General features: G+C 31.9%; 2 protein-coding genes across 4 annotated transcripts; one reads left to right on the top strand and one right to left on the bottom strand.

Annotated features, from left to right (window-relative positions):
• The first annotated feature begins 4,951 nt into the window (after positions 1-4,951).
• Positions 4,952-8,254, top strand: LOC108461231 (myosin-binding protein 7). Of its 2 annotated transcripts, none has more exons than XM_017760990.2 (4): positions 4,952-5,474; positions 5,595-7,238; positions 7,516-7,562; positions 7,899-8,254. In XM_017760990.2, the coding sequence occupies exons 2-4, from the start codon at positions 5,823-5,825 to the stop codon at positions 7,999-8,001; spliced, it is 1,566 nt and encodes a 521-aa protein (XP_017616479.1). In that variant the 5' UTR covers positions 4,952-5,474; positions 5,595-5,822; the 3' UTR covers positions 8,002-8,254. The 2 variants fall into 2 exon arrangements, with proteins under 2 accessions (XP_017616479.1, XP_052881129.1); XM_053025169.1 differs by having other exon boundaries at positions 4,953-5,205; positions 5,879-7,238.
• A 1,472-nt stretch (positions 8,255-9,726) lies between these two features.
• LOC108461534 (uncharacterized) lies at positions 9,727-17,856 on the bottom strand. 2 transcript variants are annotated; one of them, XM_053021593.1, is made up of 15 exons: positions 17,590-17,856; positions 17,221-17,418; positions 16,675-16,733; positions 16,420-16,549; positions 16,216-16,304; positions 15,980-16,127; positions 15,704-15,891; positions 15,345-15,559; positions 15,107-15,205; positions 14,500-14,618; positions 13,053-13,154; positions 12,367-12,476; positions 11,285-11,372; positions 10,814-11,013; positions 9,727-10,099 (listed from the first exon to the last, which is right to left on the bottom strand). In XM_053021593.1, exons 2-15 carry the CDS (start codon positions 17,329-17,331, stop codon positions 9,892-9,894), a joined length of 1,866 nt encoding a protein of 621 aa, XP_052877553.1. In that variant the 5' UTR covers positions 17,332-17,418; positions 17,590-17,856; the 3' UTR covers positions 9,727-9,891. The 2 variants fall into 2 exon arrangements, with proteins under 2 accessions (XP_052877553.1, XP_017616892.1); XM_017761403.2 differs by having other exon boundaries at positions 17,221-17,371; positions 17,590-17,854.
• Between the last annotated feature and the right edge of the window lie 2,871 nt (positions 17,857-20,727).

Genomic DNA, 20,727 nt, shown 5'->3' on the forward strand with positions numbered 1-20,727 from the left:
CAGGAAAATTATCGGATATTAATTTGGAGTTCTATAGATCCAGATATAAATAATTTAGTGACTATGATGCGATAGACACTTGAATATTCATAAAAGTAAATAATAAAAATTATGGATAATGTTACTTACAAGTGTGTTATCTACATTAAGGATGTGGAATGGAGAGGAGGAGGAGGAAAAATATGTATGAATATTCATCTAGCATGGCTAATTTGCATATTTTAGGCTCGGGGACTAAATTGAATAAAATTAAAACTTTATGGGCAATTTTGTAAACATGTCGAAATGACCAAATTGCATGAAATGGATTATTTTATTATTTAAATTACAAAATTGAATGAAATTATTAATTTAGTTCAAGATCGGGAAAACATGTTTTAGGATTAAATTGAAAAGTGTTGAAATTATGGAAAATTCGATATTTTATAGAATTCATGGACTGTTATCAATATATATGAGAATAATAGCTGGAAATAAGGATTAAATTGCAAGAATTTTATTTTCCGACCCTAAGGACGAAAATCGTCATTAATTAAAAGTTTAGGGCAAAATGGTAATTTTACCTAGAGCATTAATTAAATGCATTAGAATATGAAATGAATGAAAATGATGATCAAATTTATTTATAAAGATCCGGACGACTCAAATATGAGACTTGATCGTGGAAAAGAAAAGATATCGATTAATGAAATTATAAACACAAACAAGCAATAAGGTAAGTTCGTAAACTTGAATTATATTCTTAAATGCTTGAGATTGTATGTTACTTATGTGAATATGATTTGAATGTTCATTGTATGAAAATTTATGAAACATTGATATATTGGATAAAATGGGAAGAAATCCGTTTGAATGAAAAGAAAATTCGATGGATTTACGAAAAGGAATTGACGGTAAAAGGATCTAGCAGGACGGGTGATCCTATCTGATATAGCCCTCCCGAAGAATATGTGTAAAACGGATTTAGCCGGACGGGTAATCCGAATTAGGGTCTGAATTTAGCTTTGACTGGTAATTGGATCCAAGCTCATTAGAGTAATTGTCGCTGCGAGGATTTAGCCTAGACCGGTAATCCCGACAATACTCTATGAGTTTATATTATGAGGATTTAGCTTTGACCGGTAATCCCACTGTAAGGATGAGGTTCATGGAGTGTGCTCTCGATATGAAATGTGTAAGACCATGGTTGAAAGATACCATGGCAACCTGATATGAAATGTGTAAGACCATGGTTGAAAGATACCATGGCAACCTGATATGAGATGTGTAAGACCATGGTTGAAAGATACCATGGCAACGTGACATGAAAAGAATAAGACCATGGTTGAAAGATACCATGGCAACATGACAGAAAATGAGTAAGACCATAGTTGAAAGACATTATGGCATCACGTCAAAGATAAATAAGACCGTGGATGGGAGACGCTATAACATCTGTTGAACAATTGATATTCAGGTAAAATGTATCAGATGACGAATGGTTATATGAAATGGTTGTGTGAAATGTTTACAAGAACTGGTCATATGGAAATATATGTACAAAAGCATTATATGAAATAATTATGAAAATGGATAAACGAAATAAGTATAAGTACATGGATTATAATTTATGTTAAGTTTGATATAAGTCATTACGAATAAATATACATAAAATATATGGAAATGATGGAGCATAAAATATTGATATAATGAAATGAATGGTATATGTTTGTGAAGAAACGGTAAGAGCATGATATGTTTCATGACATCTACATATATGATTATCTTTGATATGTTGATACAAGGAAATTATGTAATTGAGACTATTATTAAACTCAAGTGCGACATGTCGAGAAAATAGATATATCAATGTTGAATTTATATGAGATATGTGCAAGTATACTAACAATGTTGTTGTTTGATGCTTATACAAGTGCCAAACTGTTGATTGAATGGTAATATATTTATTTTATATGATGCATTGAATCGGTAAGTATTTTAATTTTTAAGTGATCGCAAATGGTAGTAATGCTCAAACCCATTCGGCAAATGGATACGGGTTAGGGGTGTTACAATTTTACTAAAAATGATTTATTAGGTGATCCGATCACACCTAAACAAAAAGGATTGGTGGTGACTAAATGCCTCGTTTTAAAGTCGATCCTTATTTTTTCCAGAACTTAAAAAAATGGTTTCGACATATGGTATAATTTTACTAGCAACAGTAGAATTCATAGCTTTATTAAAGAGTTAATGATATCATCTCATTGGTATTGTATGCATTGATAAATATAGAATGTGACTACGAGTTGCTAGTTCTTGAACGAGCAATTTATCACAGTCATTTGTTGATAGTGATTATATTAATCATTAAGAAGATACAATAGTGACAATGAGATAAAATAGAATTATATTGAATGAACGGATTTAACTCAAAGGAATCAACGATATTATATGAGGGTAACACACACATGAAGAGGTCATTGAACAAATCAGTTCGATGAATTGCTTTTGTAAAGTGTATACAATAAGGATTTTTCAATAATGATTAAGAAATTGTGAATTATCGAAACGATACTTTTAGACATAATTGCAATTACTAGAGCCTAATTGTATATGTCTGATTGTTCCCTTCGCTAGCTCAACAAAAACTCAATTGGACTGCATTTGAATCAGAAAAAATTCTACGACTTTAGAAATAATTTAATTGAATCAATTTATTCGATGTGGAATTAAATTAGAGGTCGTGAGAATTGTTCTACTAGAAAATTTGATTAAAGAATTTTCTTTAAAAATTAATTTGAAAAATCTATATGATTTTTAGAAAAACTAATTTTGGTCAAGTAAAATTAAATTAATCAAATTAATTAAAATTAATATGATTTTTTAGAAATTGATTTTCAAGTCAAACAATTGGCCCAATGGGTAATTGAACTTGAAAATTAGACTTGAGATCGTAAATTAGGTCCGGGAGCTCAAAACCGAGACCAAGACCCAAAAACTGGTTGAATCGAGTCCGATATGTTAAATCAGACCGACGGTCCAACCAGTGGCTAGACCAAATCGGTCAAGTCGTCACATAATCAACCAAACCAAACCGGCTCGAGGTGCCATAAGGGTGTTGCACCTGCATTACCCGATACGGCAGTGCCGGCGGTTGTGACAACAACGTTCTGGTGGCCGACAATGGTTGGTATTGGTGGTTAAGTAGCGGAAGAATTACACTTTTACTAGGACTTAACCAGAGAATTTGATTTCAGATTAACTATTCAAAAAATAACATTATTTTAATAATTTAATATTAAATTTAATTTAATACTTATATTAATAGTATTTTATTACTTTAATATTAAAAGTGATTATCTTAATATTAAATTTGGTTTAATATTTATCTTAAATATAAATATTCTATTATTTTAATAAGATTTAATATTAAATTAATATAATATTTAATATTAAAGTGATTAAGTTTAATAATAACTCGAGTTATTATTTTACACACACTTGAATTGAATTAAAGAGAAAGTAGTAAAATTTTTCTAGAGATATTTTTCTAATTTACAACTTGACCCAAAATTTTAGAGAAATTTCGAAATTACTCAACTGATAATTTTTGTGAAAAATTTTCTGATTCGAAGTGAGCCCAAACTTGTCAGACATGAACTTAAGGATAGCATAGAAGACTATTCGGTCGAAGCAGAGGTGATCATGGGTTGGGCTACCCAGCCCGGCCCGAAGGCCCGTCCGAAAAATGAGAGGGTTCGAGTAAAAATATAGGCCCGAAATATGGGTTTGGGCAAAAAAAGAGATCTGTTTAGAAAATGGGCCGGGCCCCGAGTAAAATTTTTTGGCCCGGGCCCCACCCGACCTAAATTATATACTAAATATTTTTTTTTTATTTTTAATCATATTTACTTTTTTATTTTCAATTTTAATATAACCACTTTTTATTATATTTTTAATTTATGTATTCTTTTAAGAATTATTTTAGTCTAAACTTTTATTTGTTTATTGTTTTAATATTTTTTTGTGTTTCTAAATGAATTTAATTTATTATGTTTTAAATTTTTATTTAATGAAATAAGCTAAAAAAATTTAATATGGGTCGGGCTCGAGCTTAGCAATTTTATTTTGGGTTGGGCTTGGACAAATTTTCAGACTCATATTTCGGGTCAAGTTGGGCCTAAGCTTAGAAAACGGGATTAAAATTTTGTCCGAACCCGACCCGGCTCATGATCACCTCTAGGTCGAAGTGCTCATGTTAGAAAAATCGAAAATGTATAATTTTGATTAAGTATTTATTATTTTAGATATTACAATTAATATCTTGTTTTGTAAAAAAATTTAAAAATCTATTTTTTCTCTAAATTTATTTTCAATTACGTTTTCCAAACCCAATTTTCAAACATGTAATTTATCCGTCAATTTAAAATGGAAACGAGGGAGTGAAAATAAAGAGGACCTTCCTTTTCCCTTCCCTATTTTGTAGGTGTGTTTCCTTCACCTTTACACTTCCCCTAAAGTTAAGTTTGATAGATCAATAGGACCAACTTAATCAATTTACACTTTATCTTTTTGTAAAAATATACAAAACAAAGGGCTCTCTTTGTAATTTTAAGAAAAAAATATTATTGAACAGTTTTACCGTTATGAAATTAGATGTTATCGTAGATAAAATCATTAACACGTAATTTATTGAATTTTTATTTTCCCATTTTATTGTATTTGCCAACACTGTTTGACTAAAGGTAGCACCATGAGTTTGAACTTTCTTTTTAAAAAAAAAATATTTAATTTAAATTTGCTTAATTTGACTTATTCTAGAAATAGGAAGATTTTATCTTGAAAAAAATAATTAAAAAATAATAAAACATAATTTACTAAAAAATGGTGGAAGGATTTGAAGGAAGTGGATAGAATAGCCAAATATAGTACGGACAAGCTCAGAGTAAACTATTTTATAAATTCCCCCGAAAACAACGCAATTTTAGCTATAATCCAATCCGATCCTCAACTGATTGAATCATAAACGGTTGATCTAGATGATAAAGTTATAATCAACCGTTCATTCATGTTAACCAATCCCTTCATTATTTTTCCTTTAAAATGGTTGCCTCATTTTCGCTTCAAGTCGACACGCCTATCGAGAAAAACTCCAAAAACCAAAAAAGCTGAATAAATCAAAGCGACAATACAAAACAAACACCCAAAATAAAAAATAAAAAGGTTTTTTTTCATGTTATTTCTCTCTTTTTCTCTTTGATTTTCCTTCCCTCCAAACGCCATTGCTATTGTTTCCAATTCTACTTTTGGATTTGTGATTTTTTTCACCGCTTTGCTTGGTAACCGGGCGATCGGCGTTATTTGTCAAAGGAGAAGTTTAATTGAAATTGTAAAAAGAATGAGTAGGGATTGATTTTTTTTCAGCCTCGGGAGGTTAATTTTCCCGGGAAAATTTGCCTCCTTTTTTCCAGCTCTATCTCTATACTTTTGTGGTAAGCTGCATTTCTCGTAGAATTTTTCTTTTCCGTAAGATTTTCCAATTCATATTTTTGAATGTTAGTGATTAGTTAGAAACTTGTTTTATTTATTTTTTGTTTCATTGATTATTTCAGGAACTTTTCTTTGTGATTGAATGATCCAGGAGGAAATTTACATATAGCTGGTGTATGGATTCAGAAATGAAAGGAGGGAAAATTTGGGAGGATATAGTATTCAAGAGAGAATGAGAGAACTTTAATATATATTTATATTAAAAAAAATCATTTTTAGTGTAGATATTTTATTTTAAACTCTTAGTAAATAATTAGATTGCTTGAGTTTGAATGCATATATATTGATACATGGAGTCAGAAATATTTTCACCTCCAAGAGGTTTGTTAAAATGTTGTAATTGCAGTTGTACTACCTGTGCTTTAATTGGAGCTCCTTCGAATACTTGGTTCCGGTCTGTGAAACGAAAATATGATGAGTTTGAGACTGGAAACAGGTTTTATGTTCCGGGGGTTGATATTTTTTCCAATGCCCGAGTCCAAATTGAGAATGAATGTTCTGCCTTGCGGGAGACCGTTAGCAGCCAACAAGCGACAATACAGGACTTGTTTACAGATTTGGAGGAAGAGAGAAGTGCCTCGTCTACGGCTGCAACTGAGGCTATGTCAATGATATTGAAGTTGCAGAGCGAGAAGGCAGAGATTGAAATGGAGGCCAGGCAATTCAAGCGTTTTGCCGAGGAGAAAATTGCTCATGACCAACAGGAGATAATGATTTTGGAGGATCTGTTGTATAAGAGGGAGCAGACAATTCAAGCTCTAACATGTCAAGCCCAGGCATACAAGCATAGGATGATGAGTTATGGGTTTACAGAGTCAGAGGTTGAAGGTGAGAAGGATGAACAGCTTTGGCATCCAAGTGTTGCTGAGGACTTCAATGCCGAAGCCGAAGTTGATCTTCCTGCATATGATTATCCACCTCTTAAGTGCAATTTGAATGAGAATCCTGGTAATGATGTGGAAGAAGTTGAAGATGTTGAAGACGTGGAAAAATATGCATTTGGTGAGACCCCTCGTGCCCGAGAACACTTGAGGAATCTGGAAGAAAGGATCTCCCAAATGGAGAGTATTCCCAGCAGCAATCAGCTGGATGGAGAGACTCCTGGAACAAGGAATGTTTTCGAGAAGGTGGTAGTCGGACACTCTCCTAGGCGACCAAGACATTCAAGGAAGTTTTCAATGGATAGTACAAATTCGTTCATTTCTAGGGAGATGGGTTCAGAGTTTATCAGTGACTCTCCTAGGTTTAACTTTGGTTCTCCCAGGTTTAATACCAGCTTCAAGAAGATGGAATTAGTTTCCGAAATGGATGAGATTTCTAGCACAAGAAGAATGGATAATGCTTCAGAAGTTGGAGATGATATGAGTGATAGAGTATATACTATTGATTCTGTCCATAATGGAGTGCCATATAATGGAACTGCTGATCACAAATCTGGATTTGGAATTTCTGATAATTATGCATCCACTCCAAGGGAGGCATTTAATCTACCAGATGTTTGTGATCCTGATATCAAGAAGCTCTACATGAGGCTTCAGAACCTTGAGGCTGACAGGGAATCGATGAGACAAGCATTATTATCGATGCGAACTGACAAAGCACAGTTGGTCCTACTGAAAGAAATAGCTCAACATTTGTGCAAGGAAATGCCACCAGAAAGACAAGTGACTGTGGGGAAGCCATCTATGCTTGGAGGCCTCTTCAAGGTAATCTTTCTTCACATAAACTGTTATATATATATTGTTGACATTTTAGTACTATATAGTTTAGTTTCACTTTTCTGGTTGAAGATTCAAATTTGGGTTGTAATTTATATGGAACTTAACATTGTTGGAAGCATCGTTAACCGAATGTGATAATTCTTCAATATAGCTATTCTGTGTTTTCCATGATCTTAAACACCTTGTTTTTTGTTTTGATGTATTGCCACTGTGCCACTTAAAGCTTATTGTCTTTTGATGATGTCCTTTTCTTTTTTCCCAGTGGGTTGCATCTTCAGTTTCCTGGAGTCGGAGAGCTCGCCGAAGCAAGTAAGTAGAATAATTGTTATATACATACTTGCTGTTAGATTGACTAGCGTTTTAAAACTGACGCATTTTAGTTTCTCTTTTCTTGATCTCTATTAATATTTTATCCAACCAAAAGCATTATTTGGTAAAAAAAAACTAACCAGCAACCAAAATTAGTTATTCGGGTGCAATATGCAAAGAGAACAGTTGACACTGAAACAACAGAGATACTGATTTAACGAGGGAGCACGCACTTACATACCTATTTGATATATATTGTGTTGGAAATTGATATTAAAGTTTATATAAGCATATCATGCCGGTATTTGACAATTGTTACCATTCGTATTTGTATAGGTACCTGTATGGATTATCACCAAACAATGTCGGGTTGCTAATGCTTCTAGACAAGGGCCCTCGACTGAGGCAATGGAGATGCCTTTCAAGCACACAAGTGTGAAAGGATACGAAACCGATTCTTTCACTTGCATCTGTAGATGAAGCTAACAATAATTTCGTTAATTGTGTGAATGGTGAATGGGTTTTGATGAAAGCTATAATGTATTTAACTTTGCATCCATTTTTTTTTTACGGATTTCTTGGTGCAGAATTTGGTATTGTTCTGCAGTGTTCTTTTAATTTACTTCTTTTTTGTTTATATATTTTTATTTTCCGTAATTGAATACAATGCAAAAACATGGATGCAAGTAAAAGCATGTTGGTTCATGTAGTTTGTTGGATTTCCGGTTGAGGTATTTGCAGGTAGGCTAAGGCTATCACTTTTTTTATATTTTCAGATTCACGTATGCAGTGTTATCCCTTTATTATTCAAGCAAACGGTTATTTCCCAAGAGTAATTTATACTATTTATCTCATTCACTTATTTATATTTCAATCGTGTGAGCTTAAATTTCTCCATATTTATTGATTTTGTTAAAAATTAAAAAAATAAAAATATTCTCATAATTTTTCCAATTGAGTGGACGATTGTTTAAAATTAAAAAATTTCTACTCTTTGGGATGATAGCCTCCCGAATTGTGTGCTTTTTTGATGTTTTGATATTATAATGGGCGCAAAACCAGACAAGCTACGAATAGCCGAAGAAACTACCCGCCCAAATCACAGCCAAAATTATTGACATTGACCCTTTTATTCATATCATGTATCATTGAAGCGTCATCCCAACTTGTCAGAAATCAAATACAGGCAGCTTATTTGCTGTGGGACAAGACAAAAGTACATCTTAAAACGCCTTTACTTTAGAAAATTCAAGTAGGCATATAGTGGATGAAATATTTCAATCAAGTTTCGAATATAGCAAGCTATTCAATTTATATATATACATACTCTATAGAAATTGCAATGCTCATGTAAGTTAAGAAAATATAGTTTATCTTTCTTAAAAGAAAACAATGATTATTAAAAAGAAAAAATAAAAACGATTCATTCATTGGTACAATACCAAAAAGGTTGGGATACTTTGAATCCTTCATGTAATCAATTCATGAAGTTGTATGGAAGTTGGGAGCATTTGATTAAAGCCAAGGTGAGCTCAATTTTGATGTGTCAAAGCCATGGAAATCCCAACAAGTTTAACGATTGAAGGAGCTGAAGAATTTTATGCACTATCTAGCTCAAATGGAAACCCGGGAAAGGCCGAAGCAAAAGCAATCATAAGAGACCATACATGCAAGTGAATCGTAGAATCACATCGACTAGTCCCCTATGCTACAAGCATCCAAGTTGAGCTATACTGGCCAAAGAAGATTTGGCTAACCTTGAGATTGAATTAGATGCCACTATTGTCATTAGCTTTGTCACAAATGCTAACATTTCTGATCTTATACATTATTGCAAGAACTACGTTGAGGGATTTGAACATCGAGTCATCATCAAACACAAATTTAGAGAGAAACAGATGTACAAATGGTATGCCAATTGTCAAACCTTCTGTTACCAAACTCTAGCTATAGTCGTAATGTTTTTGTTGCTTGTAATAATCCTCTGGACTGTCTTGTTAGTTTACTCCAAGCTAAAGTTAGAGGGGAGAGTGTGAACTTATTTTGTTTTAAATGAATGAAGTTCAACTTTTCACCAAAAAAACACCATATTTATATAAATTTTAGGTAAATGCACATTAATTTGATAATCTAAAAAATAAGAAAAGAAAATAACCAACAAAAATTCATAGCCAAAAACCAGCAGCTTCTAGTTAATGAAATAAGGATTCAACCTCAACAAATGTAATAAAGGCATTAATAAAATTATAGTGAATCAAATAAGAATACATATATAAAGGCATTAATATAGTTTTTTTGGGTGTGGAGATGATTGAGTATCAAGACTATATCATAGAGGGCTGAGAGACACTATATATGAGTCATTGCAGTATTTCAACCCCTTTACTAAACCTGAATTCAAATGAGGGGAAACCATAACTCCAGGAATATCAAAGGCATACCCTATTGTTTCCTGTGTGGCTTCACTACTATCACCAATTTCACAAACTGCCTCCACTCCAATATTTAACCCAACTGAGGTATGCTCTGTTGTAAAGCTGAAAACCACCCAGATAATATCAGAATGTTATTACCAATTGTCAAATTTTGAAAAGCTGAAAATTACCAGTGGTAATCTATACATTCTCATGTTCGGATGGAGTAAATTTATCTTGACAGTATAATGATAATATGACCAACAGTATCAATTTTTTAAAAAATATAGGAATAATTTCATTACCACATTTTCCTTAGATAATCTTACATTATTATAGTAGTGTTAGATTTTTATAGTTTTACCCCATTTTAATGACTTTAATCCATTTTCATTAAACCAAAACGAAAAAATAACAAATACCAATATCAAATTCTCTAATTTTTAATATATTCTCTCAAGTAACATTTCAACTAATTTGTTTATTTACTATAATTGAAATTTGTCTATTATTATTACATTTTATATATTATAATATTATTGTCTTAATTTTTTCTATATTTTCGTAGTTGAGTTTTACTCTAAGCATAGTTTTATAACTTTTTCATCTTTATTTTCTATTAAGGGCAAATTAATAAAATGTACTAAACAATTTTACGTTATAATAATCCTGTTGCTAGAGCTAATCTTACATTCTGAGAACTAAACGACTCTTAGCATTTGTAACTAGTATGTTAATTTACATGATGAAGATCCATTTAATAACCCTATATAACAAATGTTAAGAAATCTTATAGAATGCAATAATTTGATCTAAGGAAAAGAAAGTATAGCATACCTTGCTTCAAAGCTTTGTCCTTTAGAGACCATTTGAGCACACATGTTGCTGATGATCCAAGGGGGAATGTATGAATCCTTGATTTCAATGCTATAGCAAAGGCCAGCAGATGAATTTGGCATGGAGCAACTGTCTTTCAAGATTGAATCATGGGGAAGAGCAGCACCACGATCGGGTCTTTTTATCTCCATGCATCTAACCTGAACATCAAAATCAAATTGAAACATACAACCAGGTTTTGCTACAAGTAGCATGATCAAGTTTTCTGAATTAATCCTTATTTTATGTGACAAGAAAAATGTGATGTTTATGTCAAACAGCCATTCGATGGCAACACAAGTAAAAAAGATGTCATACAGAAGAGGCATCAAGGGTAGTGGCACCAGATTATGTGACTGAATAAACGTTTAGTATTTACAACCAACAAAGGCTAAAAGAGATGAAAATCTTATTTCTAGAAATGTCACTCACCTCAGGGGCAGAAAGAGCAGCATGTTGAAATGGCACAGGCGAATATAATAGAGGAACATCCGCGGCATTCAAAACAGTCAAGAAAGATCTAAACATGTATAGACAGAAAATAGTCATATATAGTAGCAACTGGCAAGACATTGCAGATAAAAAGTAGAGGCAAGCAAAAAGTCAGTCAAACTAAATAAACTGAACTGATTTAACCGAAATAGGTTGATTTATTCAATTTTCGATTTATTTGGTTAGCTTAATCAGTTTTGGCAATTTTTTCAGTTAATTATCAGTTTTGGATATTCAAACTGAATAAACCGATTAATTTTTTAAATAATAAATACCCCATATCCAACCGAATATCCGTATAAAACCCAACACAACAGAACTAAACTCAAAATAGAAACCAAACCAAAAATTAAAATAAAATAACCGCAACCAAAATATAAAATATAAAACAAAATATAAAATATCTAAATAACCCAATCCAATTAATTGATTTAATCTAAAAAAAAACCTAAAACTAAACCTAAAATCCATCCTTGTAAATCCAACCGATAAAAGAATTCAAACAATAAAAACCTGACCAATGCATTAAATGTTAAATATCAAATATTGTAAATAAGTATCAATTATAATACATGCTTAATAAAATATAGCATTTTTTGTAAAACCGATAATACATTTATTTCCTCAATTTGTTGCCTTTTTCTTCTATTTATTATAATCAACCAATAAAAGAATTCAATCGACATTTGCATAATGATAAATCTTATAATTCTAAAATTTGTAAATTACAATGATAATTTTTTATTTTAATTTATAAATAAATCTTTAAAAAAAGGACAAAAACCTAAAACCCCGACCAAACTGAACCAAAGAAGTTCGGTTCAATTATTTCAGTTTTGGCAATAGAGTTGGTTCAGTTTATTCCATTTTGATGGCTTATTTGATTATATATAAAACCAAACCACTAAATGCACACCCCTAATAAAAGGGAACTACTATCTCTTTCAACATGATCAAACGAGATCTTGAAATCATATATCAGTTTACTGAGCAATTTGTGTGAATTAAAGAAACGAACTCACCGATAATTTAACAAAATCTCATACAAACCATGTACATTCTCCTTTCCACTGAAAGCCAGCAAAGACTGTGGAGTATTATCAACATCAGAGAAGGAATTCATGCGTCGAGTCTGCAGCAATTTCAAAAGAACTGGAATGAATACTGAGCATAAGAAAAGTGAACTGATATCCCAAACCACAAGCAAAGAGGTGTAATAGTTACAATGAAGTTTTCTTTCAGTTTAAGCATCCTCTTTAGAAACGCACAATCACTTAGGAGATGAATGCAAGGGACCACTACTATTCCTTAGCTTGTGGGTTTCTACAAGTGCTCAGTTGCAACTGGTAATATTTCTAAATGTGTTTTAGAATTTTTTAAGTCAAAGTTTAAAGTTGAAACTTGGATACCAACTTGGTAGCACGCAGGACACGAAAAGGACACTAAAATGAAAATGGAAGGGAGACAAGAATATAACACATTCAAATCAAAATGCCCATATCTTTTAAGGAACTTGGTTCTATATCAAGCAGTTAACAATTCCAGAACAAAAAGCAGGTGGAGCAAGATTCTCAACCGAATTATCAAACTGACAGTCTGATTTTTGTCTCAAAATATTTCACCAAAAAAGCAACCCATGGTCCATCTCAAGGCATGAATTCAGTCAGAAGTCAAATTACATACTATCAGCACAAGATGAATGACAAACCTGACCCAGATTATGCTTCTCAATTTCTGAAAGCTCTAAGAGATCCTCAGTGGTGACGTGTTCTACATAAGAATGGCAAAGAGGCATAGAAAAAGAAACATCCTAGGAAACATTAAAGAAAACCGGTAGAGAGAAAAAGTCAGCATCTGATATTAATAAAGCAAGAAAATTAATCAAAATAGCTATATATAAATGACCAGCATAGAAGCTGATGAATATATTATTTCAATTAAAACTACAGCTGATTGATCCAACCTCTATAGCTTCCTAAAAGGAGAACAATATAAATGACAGGGACAGTCTCCTCTTACTCATGTACCCTCTTCCACAGTCACAAATTGGGTTGGCAACAGCTTGTATCAATTCTTAGACTTTAGAAACTATTGGTCTACTTGTGCTTCCAAACCAAGAAAAAATCTGAAACTAGCAGCCATTTCAAGCGGTGCTGCAGAAATGTTTGTAAATTCAACAATTTCTCTATAGTACTAGCATGAGCAAAACTTGCTTTTAAGTAAGGGTGTGTTTGATAAACTGAATTTAAGTACTGAAAAATTTTATAAGTGATGAATTTATATTAAAAATTTGTTTGGTAAATTAGTAAATATAAGTACGGAATATAAATATGTTGTTTGATAAAAATAAATATTGATTTTAAAACATTATTTATTTTAATTTTAATCCTATTCATTTATATTATTTTGGATAGTTTGATCAATTTGAATATCTCATTTTTAAAAAAGGGTAGTTTATTTCAATTTTTAATGAAATAAAATCAACTTAATATTTTCTACATTAAGTGATAAGTAGCTACCTATTTACTTATCTTATTCAACACTTTTTGTTAAAAATTTATTTTAAGTAAAAATTAAAATGATTATCAAAAACACATTTAAAATATCAAATGTTGAAAGTTTCATTTGCAATGAAATGAAAACTTTTAAATGGTTAATCAAACACACCCTAAGTTTTAGCTTTAGGTACTGCTGCTTTAACTATTGCCCATCGGTCTACCATTTTATTTTATAATACTGCCATGAACACTACAACCAAGCTCCATATCTATAAAATCATCGCTAGATGTGTAAAAAAGGGCATCTTATAAGTTCTTAACCTCATTATCACCACTTATTAGGTTATAATGAATTGGATCAGAGCATCATTAAACTTTAATTCAATTAGATCAAAAAGTGAGATGAAAAGAGAATTTAGAATGAAGCATTTATAGAATAGCATAATCACTTTCATACAGATATGCCAACAAGCTATATTGAGAAGCAAAATCACTTTGCACCCTTGCAGTTCATACCACATGACCGGAATACTGTTACAGAAAACTCTCTAAAAGGCCATGTTTAGTATTAATCAGATATGGTCTTCCATGGAGTTTATAGTAATCATGATTACTAACACTACGCAAGAGTTTAACTAGTTAAGAGTGGCATCTTACTTGCTCCTTTAGTGATGATCTCAAACCTCTAGTTGACTGAGAGATATAAGCATGGTATGATCTACTTCTTCCCGAGCCATCAGCAGCAGTGAACATCACCACAAAATGTGAAGTACACACTAGAAAGTTTCCAAAAAAATAATTACCAAGATATAGTTTTATGCTTTTAAACAAATTAAGTGAGTGTTACATTCCAACATAAAACTTCAAGCAGAATTCAGTCATGAAAAGAAGAAAGACAATGTGAAATCAAGGATGAAACAAAATAGAACTTCTTGGCTGATGGAGAGCATGTATGTATTCTTTAGAAAAGGACTCAGCAACACATAGCAAATACAATCCCCTGAGTCAGCATATGCATGAGATGCACATAGTATTTACCAACAATGAGACACAAGCAGAATAGAATTGAATAAGAAAATGCAAGCATTACAAGACATGCAGTTGCAGGCATGTCTGTGCATTAAATAAAATACCTAGATGTTCTCATGACAAGAGAAAACATCATCCTCAAGACTTAATTCAATCAACAGTGGAAGAAGATTGGAACATGGTTTCAAAGGTGGAATAGATAAGGAGAAAAGTCATAAGCATGACAAAGATTTACCATAAAATATGCGACAAGCATTCTCCCGAAACATATAGTAAAGACTTCGAAATGATTCCTCCCATGCCCCAAGTCGTTTTCTTAAGAAATCCATTTCAACTGGAGAACAAGTGACAACATCAGTTAAATAAAAACAGATAGATGGAGAAGGAACACTCGAGGCATGTGTTTGTTTGTCGGTGTACAAACAAGAAGGATTGGGAGAGGGAATTTAACACAAAAATTTCGTTAAACAAACCTCCATCTGCTACTGCTGAGATCAATACTGAAATGAGAGATGGTGGTATGGTAGATTGAGGATAAATCCAAGAATGAAATGCATTAGAATTCAACACTTGGGAAGCCAGCCTGGTCTGAGAAGCACTGCAAATATTTTTTCCCTCGGAAGAACCAGAATGTGAGGTAAATTGAGGCATACCATTATATGTACCACACATCATTGACCTATGTAACCTGAAATCCACAAAACAATATTATATATATGTGCATGCATGTATAAGAAAAATAAAATTCTTGCAAAAAAACATGCACTAAAACTGAACATGATCATATCTCCAAGTAGAAGAAATATATATTAAAAAAACCAGGTTTATTCACCAATTCACTGGAGAGGAGGACACCAATTGTGCATAAGTTTTCAAAGTGAAATCCAGAGGAATCTTCTGTCCTCTGACATGGAAATCAGAGCAGAAGTTCCCTGACAAAATATCATCAAATCTTTCAGAAGACTCAGGAGGTATATTCGGGATTGTTTCACAAGTAGCTAGTCCTTTCAATGCTTTATCCTACAAAACAATTGGTAGTTGATTTAGGGGGGAAAAACATAATCAACGTAATCAAAGCTCAAAGCTCAAAGCTGCTAAAAGCATATACCATGTCAACAGTTGCCAAGCCTGATAACTTTTGGCCCCCTGTTGAAAGCTCGGTAACACTGAGAAATGTACCCTGATTGCATTTTTCAAGTGTTCGATGGGGCACATCATCTTTTGGAACATCAACAGAAGCAACAGAACCCTCAGGACTGTAAAGCAACAATGCATGACCAAAAAATTTAAACAGTAAGTCTAATTATTTCATACCAGATATGGAATACTAGGACACGGACATACCATGAAAGCTGTTGCATTCTCTTGGCAGCCAAATTTGAAAATGCAGAGATCTTCTTTAGGCTGCTAGTTTGCTCAATTGAACTATTTTCCTGCAAAATAATAACACGATTGAACAAATCAATGAACTAGTTATTAACTTATGACTAATAAAAATTTTAGCTGCATTAAGATATTTCCATCACATGCATTTTCTGGAGATGTAACCTTGGCATTTTCTTTTCCTGAAGGCAGCTTGAACCTTGGTTTCTTGGCAGGAAATACTTTGTCCATACGGATGTCAATATATTTTGGATTTCTTTGCGGATCTGCTTTTTTGAGTCCATTCTCCATCTCACTAGCACGACCAATGGGGGAAAAAAACAAAGTTTTAAGATGGTTGCAACTTAAAAAAATAAAATAAAATAACTGTAAACAAAGAGGAATAGCACTGGATAGAAAGAAGAGAATAACAACACTTACCTTGGGGCCAAAGATTTACTAACAAGCTCAGCAACATTTGTCCGCTTTAATTGTTCCCCCTGTTATATAAACACTTACTATAAAGCATAAGACTATAAAATACACTTCCTCATAAAGTTAACTAAACTGCTGTCTATTTAGCATCAATTACTCTAAGTTCTAGACCAAATGATGTAGAAAAAGTACAGCTGAAAATGAGAAAATATGGGAAAAAGGTACACAAGAAGAATGAACAAATTAACTATCATGATCAGAGCTATGATTTAGGGGACTAAGGAAAACTTGAAGCAGTGAACTATTCTCTGACAAATTAAAATATATATAACCAAAGAAGCCATTGCCTAAAAAGATACTGGAGACAAACTATAAATTTATCTCTTTAATGTGCTATTGCATTAACAAAACATCTTCCCCACCCCCGAAACAATTACAATGCCCAGCCCCAACAATAAATTTAATGTACTCGATCATATTCATAAAAGATCACCGAAATTGAAATGCCCAATCCCAACAATGCTAGTAAAAGTTAGAGGGGGAAAACAATACTCTAAGTTCCGAAGGGGTCTTCCTTTTAACTGATGTACCAAATTTGAGGGCATCCCCGCCGATTTGTTGCGAAGTAGAAGTTAAGGCACTATGCGCAGCTACCTTTGCCATATCCGAGAGTCCACTCAAACAATAATCGCGATTTCTTTACCTAAAACAGCAAATCAATACCAGCAATTATGCCGATTTCTTCCTAATCTGAAAAAAGTACAAACAATAGAATAGAATATAGGCATTTTTGCTGCTACAAACAATCGAAAAGAATATAGGCATTTTTTCTGCTCATAATCTCAAAATCAGAATAAATATACATCGGTGACAAAACCAAATAGATTTCATATAAAAATAATATTCACATCCGGGTTTTACCACAGCGAAGAAATGCGCCGATTAAAGAATCCAAGAAAATCCGGGTATCGCCCAATCGGATATTAATCTAGGGTTTTGGAGAACGATAATTAATTTGCCCCGAAGTGAATGAAATTATTAGGGCAAATCATGGAGAGGAAGGAGAAGGGAGAGTGAGAGAGTGTGACTGAGAAATTGCGGTAAAGTTGAAAAGCTGAAATTTTTTTGGAGTTTTATTTGTTTTTTGAACATTTGGATTTTCCCTCCACCAACTGACGGCGTTATCCGGCCGTTATCAAATTCCCGGTTGGAAATTAAAAAACTAAGTTAAATTACACTTAAATTATTAATAAGTTTACATTTTAATCAGTTAATTTAAAAAGTTACAAAAGCATCATTGAACTATTTAAAAGTTTTTTATTTAAAGCTTTATTTAATTCATTGGCGGATAAGATTTTCTTTTTTAAGTATGGCTAGCAAGCTCTAAGTAACGATTCAACGATTAATATGGTGGATTAATATCTATCAACGACAAAAAGAACATACCTTAGATTCAATTCAATACGACGATTAATGTTTAAGATCGCAGAAGAAAGTTATTTAAATTTTAGTTTGCAAACTTGTGACGTTCAAACTATTTTGTGAAAAAAAAATTGAATTGTAAAAAAGAAAATGAATGAAAGTTTTCAATTAATGCAAATAGTACGAACAAAAAAAGACCTTATAATATCAGTTTTAACAACTCAATGTGTAACGTCCCCTAATCCTATACCGTCTCCGAAATAGGGTTACGAGATATTACCAGTCAGTACAGTCCAATTCCGGTCATTAATTAAAATAAATATTCACACACATCCTAGTTTTAAGATGTCGTCCCTTTAATGAGCCCTCATGGTCCAATATGAACAGTGAATTCAATTCGGGACTAATTTAGAATCACTACGAGTTTTTAGTAAATTTCAAAATTCATATTACATACCGTTGACAACCATAATTTACTAATTTCATCAATACTTCTACAACCTAAATGACTCTCATAAAACATCCTAGGTACATGCCATTACCAATACTCAACATACTTTACCTCATTGAATTCGGGATCGGCCTGGGATGCTGATTCAATAGTCTAGCCTTAACTTAACCTGCGCACGGAAACAAACCGTACGCTGAGTATACACTCAGTGGTATTTCTATAATCTAAACACTTAAACAATTATAAAACATATTAATTTATATATATATTGAACTATTCAAACTCAATGAGAATTCAAACATTCACTTTCCAACCAATGTTTTGGTCTACTTTAAATTCAAAATCATTTATTATTTTTCAATAGCAATTAATCAATCAGTAATGTTCATTAACTCTCCGAACAATTATTTATTCAGTAACAGTCAGTTATTCGGTAACAATCAATTATTCAATAATAACTAGTTATTCAGTATCGATCAATTGATTGGTTATCCAGTAACAGTCAATTATTCAATAAAATCAGATATTCAGTAACAATTAAGTTATTCAGTAGCAGTCATTCATTCAGTGACAATCAGTTATTCAGTAATAATCAATTATTTAGTAATATTCATTATTCAAGAATATCAATTATCCAAGAGCGATCAATTATCCGTAATATCAATTATTCAGTAATAATCAGTTATTTTATAACTTTATTTACCCCTATTAACATGACTCGGACTTAGACGGATACACGGATCCAACCAACACACCAGTACGGCACATAGTGCCTCATCAGCCGAAGCCGGAATAGTAACAATAACAGTAGCAGTACGGTACACAGAATACCTCATTGGAACAAATCCGGGGCGATAATATGACGGTACACAGAGTACCTCATCGGAACAAATCCAAATAAGAATAAAGAATATGATAAGAATAATATCCGACACATAAAGTGCCGAATCGGTAACAGTAACAGTAACAATAATAGTAGTCGGCACATAAGTGCTTGATCAGTAAGCCGGCAAAACCCGTACTCTTCCATATCCTATGGCATGCCAACTATATCTGACTAGTCCGACTAATTAATAGGGTATTTAATTCATTTTTCAGTTTTCAATTAATTCATATTTTAATTAATTAACTATATATTTTCAATTCAATATAATTCCATTCACTTTTCACTAATAAATATTCAATTTCATAATAATCACAATTTTCTATCAATTTTATCACACTTCCAACTACATATATTTTCCAATATAACAAATATTTATTATTCAATTTCCACATCAATATTCATTTCAATTCAAACATTTATATATTCATAAATCAATTCAATATAAATTTATCACACACTAAATTAATCCATTTCCATTATAAACACAATAATTCTCACTTCAACATTTATTAATTGCATTGAATAAAAAAAATATAACAATTAATAACTACGTTCAGATTATAGAAATACAAACCGAAATTTTTGAGCTAACTCCCGTTCACTTTGTTTTGTCCTTTCTTAGCCGAGATTTCCGGTACCACATTGACTATTTAAGCTTCATGCATCAAACTTTCAATTTTCCCTTTCTTCTTTCTTTTCTCCTTTGTTTCTTTCTTTCCCTGCTTTTCGTTTTGCCTATTCCGTTTCTATTTCTATTTTTTTCTTTATTTCATTAAACCATTATATATATAATATAATAACCTAATAATTATCTATTATAAAATCTATTTAATAACAAATATTCTTTTAACATTTGTATCCATTTATAATATTACACTTGTCTTTCACTAATGTATTTATTATATAAATATCTTTTACTTAATAATATATAATTTAATAATATACTTATATAATAAGTAAATATACATGTATTTTACAAATGTACATATACTAATATTACACATGTCACTATACATACCATACACTTGTCAACTTTTTATTTATTTTTCACATAAAATCTTATAATATAATTATTTAATTAATAAATACCTTTTATAAATAATTAATATCTATTAATACTTAAATACAAGCATTACAAGTGTATGTATTTTTTTTTATTAATACATGTGACAGCCCTAATTAGACCTAGTCGGAATGTGGTTTCGAGACCACAAAATCGAGTCATAAAAATTCAATTTAAATTTAACTACATATATTCTATGTGTGGTGGTGTATGTGTGCAAATTTGATGTATTAATTT

The sequence above is a fragment of the Gossypium arboreum genome, chromosome 2 (genome assembly GCF_025698485.1).
Source record: "Gossypium arboreum isolate Shixiya-1 chromosome 2, ASM2569848v2, whole genome shotgun sequence".
NCBI lineage: Eukaryota > Viridiplantae > Streptophyta > Magnoliopsida > Malvales > Malvaceae > Gossypium > Gossypium arboreum.